The sequence below is a fragment of the Glandiceps talaboti genome, chromosome 3 (genome assembly GCF_964340395.1).
Source record: "Glandiceps talaboti chromosome 3, keGlaTala1.1, whole genome shotgun sequence".
Taxonomy (NCBI): domain Eukaryota; kingdom Metazoa; phylum Hemichordata; class Enteropneusta; family Spengelidae; genus Glandiceps; species Glandiceps talaboti.
In genome coordinates this window covers 28195880-28203379 of record NC_135551.1, presented here as the reverse complement: position 1 = coordinate 28203379, position 7500 = coordinate 28195880, and the positions used below count along the sequence as shown (strand labels likewise).

Genomic DNA, 7500 nt, shown 5'->3' with positions numbered 1-7500 from the left:
TCATTTGTGTTGAACAGCGCAAAAAATTTACATACCACGTGACCATGTAGTGACAAATCACAACACGAGAAATTGATGGTGTTTTTCAATCATAGTTGACAGTCACGTGAATGTGATTTGGCAGTACTAGTTGATATGGAGAGTGCATGCACACCACCTACTCTAGACGGAGTAATTGAGAAGGTCGAGGAGTTACCCCAATGTGGAGTATGTCAGAGTCATTACCAGAATGCTAAAATACTGCCATGTTTTGGCACAGTTTTTGTGAATCCTGTCTGCACGAACTGGTCAATAGTAATTATGTTCTACATTGCCCAATATGTCGAAGACCACACCCTCTAACAAAGCAGGATGTTACTGCATTGCCAGAAAACATCTATCTTGGCAAACGTCCAGAGCAAAAACTTACGGAGAGCCTTTCTGAAGAAGGTGGGAATCGTCAGAAATGTGAAGGATGCCAAAGGGATGATATATGGAAACATTGTTTGGAATGTGACATCAATATGTGTGAGACTTGTTGTCTGCCGCATGAGAACTTATCGGCTACGGCATCACACCGACTGTTGTCACTTGATGAGTACATTAGTCTGAAGTCCAAAGACCCAGTCTCTGTTGAACACGCCGTTTATTGCAAACACCACAGATCAGATTTTACTGTGATACGTGTGAAGTAGTCATTTGCCACGAGTGTACCGCGTTGAGCCATGCTAGACCAGAACATGTATTCAGGCAACTAGATGACGTCACGACAGAAAGCAGAAGTATTCTTGAAACACTAGGAGAGAAAATCAAAGTAAATGGAAAGGAGGCAGAGACGAGCAGATTTGCAACACAACAAATGTTAGATGCAGTAACACTATGCACAGACCAGGAAGAACAGAAAATTAAGGAACATGTAAGGGTGATGATTGAAAAGCAGACAGAAAGGATACGATGTATGGGGGAGACTCTTTTAAAGGCGTTAGCGAAAGAGAGCAAAGACAGAAGAAATTGTTTGCAAACACAACTGAGAGATTTGGATGAAATCCAAAACGATCTAAAAAATGCCGGGACACTCACCACAAATCTGATGCCGTATGCACATTCTGTGCACTTTCTTCCATCCAGAAAGGGAATCTTGACTGAACTAGAAAGGGTTTTGAACTTTGAGTCAAATCAAAGTCCATTTTATACAGAAGGAAGTCATCAATATCCAAACCATGTGCTGGCAAATATCCAGCTGCAAGGATCACTTGGTAACTACGCTGTCACATAAGTGGTATGCACCCCATATCCTTTCAATCAATGAAGAGAGCGACACACGGACAGCGCCACCAGTAGATCTACATGTATGAAAGGAAGTTTCGAATTGGGCAGTTTTTTTATAATATGACCAGTACTGTGGAGAAAATTATCTTTCCTTTGACGTTGACTGTTGAAAATGATAAAAATCTTGACTTACCAAATTGCTGTACATGTTTACAGTATTTTTGTATGTATACAATATGTAGTTTTCAAGTCATCGCATTACTGGCATCTACACATGACTTCACACCACCGTGTAATGTACATGTCCGAAGGAGGGCGCACTAATATGTGCGTTACTTGTATCTCAGAAAAACATCATAAGTCCCGCTGTTGAGAGCAAGGATTCTAAGGTAATTGAAATTTGACCAGTGTTGTCGATTTATGTTTCTAGCCGATCTAACTACTAGTACCTTATCTGTAATAACGTCACAATCTACTTCAAAGGTGGTTTGCTACGCTCACTGTGATTAATCTTGATTCTACGCCGTCGCTTCAATTCTTACTAATGGCTTATACATCGGTTTTGATCGCCACTCTCCGTGTTGTTCAAGTTAAATCCGATCCTTAACTTTATTGCAGCTTTATTCAATAGCTTTCGTCGGAGTAAATCCGTGTATGAGTATGTCCTCTGAGATTTCAACGTAGGGAGAAGTGTAACATGAAGAAGTGGATTTGAGATCCGTGACAATACCTGACGTCAGACTACAAAGATCGACCGTACATCATTTGCGTGTACACATTCGATATTCATCAATGTAGTGTGATTTCAGTGTCTTCATTCGTGGGATGTTGTTGTCAACCTTGTATACGTAGTACGGAAAATAAATTAGATTGACTTTAGACTGGTAGGATTCTATGTATAAATATACCCGACCGTCATTTGTTTGAAATCTGTGAATTTCTTCCGTCTGCTGTAATTGTTCACCAATTTGTTGACAATGAACTTCAGTTCAGGTAACTTTGTAGTGGCGGTGGAGTTATTTGAATGTAGACTTTAACGAAATCGCGTTGCACAATTAACCAACGTCATTAGAAGACGAAGAACTCCTCAGCTAGTCATCCGCAGACGCACTCACTCACTCACTCATCTCTACTGTACTGTCGCTTTACTGTATTAATCTGGTTCTTTTAGTAGTCTGGATTCGTAACTCCACTTAATTTACTTTCAATTGAAAAAGAAAATAAAAAAACATTTCGTCGAAGAAGAAATCCGAACGTTTCGTTACGAGTTAAAATGTCAAATTCAATGAAGCAAAAGATGTCTTGTACTTAACACCGTACACGTTCTGACACTGAGTTTAAAGCACCTACTGTGATAATTCCAATCACGTGCTAGCATACCCATGTGTGTTCTTTCAGGATTCAAGTTGTTTCAATAACCCAGAGACTTGTATAACCTGAAGGTTGGCGTCGTACAAAGATAGCTGTCAATTTCACAAAACGTCCAGTATTTCACTGATTTCGTCATCACACAGTTTTATCTATGTACGGAGAATGTCTAGTGCGGCTCTCAGCCTAACTGACAGATTCAATTAAGGACTACACACGCATACACGCCACTGGACATATTGTCGATCGTATCACCATGGAATCGTGGAATTCAAGTCAATTGTCTGCATTCTACAAAGCTGTCATAATTTTCTCAGGTAAGTAGGGTTATTGTTCCATTACGAGGACATTAATAGATGCTACAAAAAAAACGTCATGAAAAGATAGTGTATATACGACAACATGCGTCTCATACCTAGTTGTTTGCCAATATTCTTCTTTAAAATCTAAGATAAATCGTCAAAGAAACGGTCAAATCTGAAAACTCGATGATTAACGCAACAAACGGGAGAATTCATATAAAATCAAATCGTTTCAACATTTCAGTCTCAATAACTCGTGATTACGAAAAATGAATATTTTCATCCGAGTTTGATTCCTTATAAGAAGAATACAGCGAATTATATTGCGCTCTGAAAATAAAGCGTTGCCATAGTTTTGTGATAATACTTGTGACCTTTTCATCATCTTTATCAACGTCGCCATTGATTGCAGCGAAATGGAGGGCTATTGAAACTTCAGATAAACAGATTTAAACTGAATGTCTCCCGTAACAGAAAAAATATAGATTTTTGGTCGTACACACGTTGTTCAAATGCAACATTCTGAGCTATAGGTATTATACAAGTCATGATGTACCTCTTTATTGGAAAATTATTTATATGAAATGCAAATTACTCATTCGAACTAAACACTGTGTCAACTAGATTTTTAGGACATGTACTTTGTTGTGGTTAATGTGTGTACCAATTTTGTGGAATTCTTAAGATATAGCTTCATTACAGAAATCATTAATAAAATTATTCATTAAAACCACGCGCTATATCAACAAATATGTACCACATAAGCGCTTTGTTATGGTTATGTATTATCAAATTATGTTGAATGTGCAGTGTACATTCCTAAGATATAGCCTAAAACATTCAATATATGCAAATGACTAATTCATGTTAATGGGATGTTTACCAAAATTTACTCAGTTCTTGGAATTAGCATATAGAAGATGTATACCAGTTTCATTAAAATCGATGTAGTAGTTTTTGAGATATCATGTACACAGACAGTCAGTCAGTCAGTCAGTCAGTCAGTCAGTCAGTCAGACAGTCAGACAGACAGACAGACAGACAGACAGACAGACAGACAGACAGACAGACAGACAGACAGACAGACAGACAGACAGACAGACAGAAGCAGAACATAACCTCCCCTTACAGGAGGTAAAAACGAAATGCCTCGAATACTGAAAGAACTGATGTAAAAATTACACGACATTATCTACATATATATTGAAAGACGAACTAGACATACAGTGATTTGTTTAATATCCTAAATGAAAAAAATAACTACTAGTAAAGTACAGAAAGGAACGGGTGAAGGTAACGACAGAGGTCTATTTACATCAGATTATTAGATGGTATAAATTTTTATGTGAAAGTAACCATATGGATGAAGAATGGATAAAGAATGATGATTTTGTAGAATTTGTTAACTTTAAAGCATACACCTTGACATTGTTCCTTGAAAAAAAATTGAAAAAAATTGACGTAGAGAAAGTCTGTGCTTGTAACTCAATATTTGCAAAGAAATGTAGAATTGACGTATTTATACTGAGGCCAAATTTGAAGAAAAAAATGGGTTTTCGATAAACTAACCGACCCTACTTTCAGCCGCCGACCCTAAACAATTTGTACATGCAAAATTATGATAAAATTATGAAGATTTACTTCTATTTCCCTATAGATTTTCTTGCCAAAAAAATCTCATCCAGAAAGAAACAGTGTCATTTCAGTCTATAACAGCACAGTCTGTATATTGTGTTTGTCTACTTCTGAATCACATAATTGTCTTCATTTACTTCTTTTACATCTCATCAACTGTTATGGAAGTATTGTGACCAACGAGTATCTTGTCTTTGGGTAGAAGTAAAAAAAAATGTAAAATAAAATACAATCCCGAACGACCAACCCTATTTTCTAACGTCATGTTGTCGGAAACAACCAGTTTAAATACTTTTATTTTTGCCTAATATACGTACCTTGTCTTGAGAAACTGAATAGAATAAAATAACATCATTGTGGACTATTCGTCTTTGTAATTCTGCTAATACCTTATTGTCATATCCTTTACTAATTCGATATTATCTAAGTCTGGAATATATACATGGTAGGTGTAGAATTCCTGATATTAAAATATAATTTTATTTCAAATGTCAATCAGACCAAACATACCTATTTATTGCATCTCATCTAAACTTACAACAATAATTTCGAGCATATTAAAACAGATTATGGGCGTTTGAGCGTTCCCTGGTTAGTCTTCATCTGTATTGATAAATTTGAATGTAAAATTACTAAACACTGTAAAAAAATGAAAGTCAGTGAAATGTTTAGTGAGGCGACATAAGTCTAATTAATTACGTGACTGATCTTTCACATTCTACATTCCATCACCAACCTAAATCTTGAAAATGAAGTAAACAGCTAGTGTACAATATGAAATACTTTGGCTAATCACCATTAAATCATATTATATTGGAATACTTTTTATAAGATGTTTGAAAATAGAGTTGGGTCAGGGTCATGTATACAATGATAATAAATAATACTTTACATATATATCCTGATTAATAAGTTGTACTGCTATGTCACATAATGTTAGACCTTGCGGAGTTGAGGAGTTTTCAATCAATTCTAAAGGAAAAACATCGGAAAATACGACATACCGTCAAATGAGTTGGAGATTAGGAAGATGACAGAGCAAGAGAGAGAGAGAGAGAGAGAGAGAGAGAGAGAGAGAGAGAGAGAGAGAGAGAGAGAGAGAGAGAGAGAGAGAGAGAGAGAGAGAGAGAGAGAGAGAGAGAGAGAGAGAGAGAGAGAGAGAGAGAGAGAGAGAGAGAGAGAGAGAGAGAGAGAGAGAGAGAGAGAGAGCTTTCGACTTTTCTTCATAACGTTAATAATCTTAAGGTTGACTTTGGCAAGTTTTCTAACCATGTGGATTCATTTATTACAGCCTGTTGCAGTGCACAGTTGGATGACAGACAACCCGCCGAGGACAAGTTGTTCTCCGATCTCTTCTCTGAAGGCAGATATAACAAATTATCAAGACCAGCCATTAACTACACACAGACTATTCATTTCACGATGGGATTACACATCACATACCTGTTAAACATGGTACGACACCTATATGTACATTCAGTGATTTATGAATAAGCAGTGTGTGTATAGAGGGGAATATAAATCAGTGCTGATTAAACGGCGGCAAAAGTTCAAAGGGTGGTAGGGGAGGTCAGATAATTTGTCAATGATTGATTAGAGGGTGGACAAAGTATCTAGGGAGGGCCTGAAGGGTTGTAGATAATGACGTAAAGTGCGCCAGCGCTCAGAGCAAGAAGGCAAACTGTAGTTGTTCAAAGAACATGCAAGTGTAACCTTAGGGTGGACATACAGATTTTGTTCGATTAATTGTCCTTAGATCTGGGAGTTTGGTTTATAGTATGTGTGTGTGTGTGGGGGGGGGGGTGTGCTATATATAAAACACAGGTAGAGATTTACTTTGCGAACACGTACAGGGGAACGACACTCCAGGAAATTAAGACAGTTCTATAAATTTTGGGTTGGGTCATTTTGTGATTTTACATCACTTACATTACGCACGATTGCCAAGGAAATACGTATACGAACTTCAAGCGAATATTATTTGCGGTCCATTTTTTAGTGGCAGCCTTTATTAGCGGTCGCCCGTTGTCTCATCGGGCTAGCCTCATAAATGTGGAATGGTTGAACACTGCATATTCATGAGTATGGAACACATACACATTGAATATTCATGAGCATTGTCACACATGGCTTGATTCGTCATTTGTTCCATACTCATGAATATTACGGTGTTCAACCATTTCATGTTTATGAGGCTAGCCACATGAGACAACGCGCGACCGATAATAAGGATTGCCACTAAACAATGGACAGCCAAAACTTTTCACTAATATTTCCCGGCAATCGCGCGCAATATAAATGACGTAAAATCATAAAATAACTCTCTACACCCTAAAGTTTACAAAACTGGTTTTATATCCTGGAGTGCCGTTCCCTTTTAATTAGTTGGGTGCTCAGTAGTATTTACTATTGTAAAGTGTAAATTAGTAAAGAACGATTTGTTCACTGTCCAACTTCCAGCCTCCTATTTCGATAAAACTGTACATCCGAATAACGTTACAATGGCATTTATTACAAAATACTCCAAGTAGCCTGGTGAGTTTCCATGGTGATGTTGTCAAATATGCATCGATATCACCTCATCTCTATAACAATAACAATCGTAAAGTTAGAACATCTGTACTGTGTCGTTTTACAAATTGAGTAAGCCTTGAATACTGCGTCTGTATTACGAAAAGCCGTCGCTTAGGGAGCCGTCATAAATAATGACGGCTCCGATGATTCCGATAACCTGACCGACCCCAGTTTAAGCTCCCGACCCTAAACATAATTTTACATGCAAAAAGGTAAAATGGTAACAATTTATTTCTATTCATGCCCTTGCCTCATTTGTGGTCACTTTTTCAAAAAATCGTATTCCAGAGAGAACCCATGTCTTTTAACAGTGCAATCTGCATAACGTGTTCGTCTATTTAACATTATTCCTGTACACCTCACCAAACGCTCA

The 7500-nt window shown here is 37.4% G+C and overlaps 2 protein-coding genes across 2 annotated transcripts in view; both read left to right on the top strand.

The window, feature by feature from the left end:
- Positions 1 to 135: 135 nt before the first annotated feature.
- Positions 136 to 1255, top strand: LOC144433344 (E3 ubiquitin-protein ligase TRIM33-like). The gene is made up of 2 exons (XM_078121650.1): positions 136 to 207; positions 644 to 1255. The coding sequence occupies exons 1-2, from the start codon at positions 136 to 138 to the stop codon at positions 1253 to 1255; spliced, it is 684 nt and encodes a 227-aa protein (XP_077977776.1).
- A 1242-nt stretch (positions 1256 to 2497) lies between these two features.
- LOC144453958 (neuronal acetylcholine receptor subunit beta-4-like) overlaps positions 2498 to 7500 on the top strand; it is a 27781-nt gene continuing 22778 nt past the window's right edge. Inside the window, exons 1-2 of the mRNA XM_078145330.1 lie at positions 2498 to 2933; positions 5845 to 6008. Coding sequence (XP_078001456.1) covers positions 2873 to 2933; positions 5845 to 6008 — 225 coding nt within the window. The 5' untranslated portion in view covers positions 2498 to 2872. The remainder of the gene's footprint in view (positions 2934 to 5844; positions 6009 to 7500) is intronic.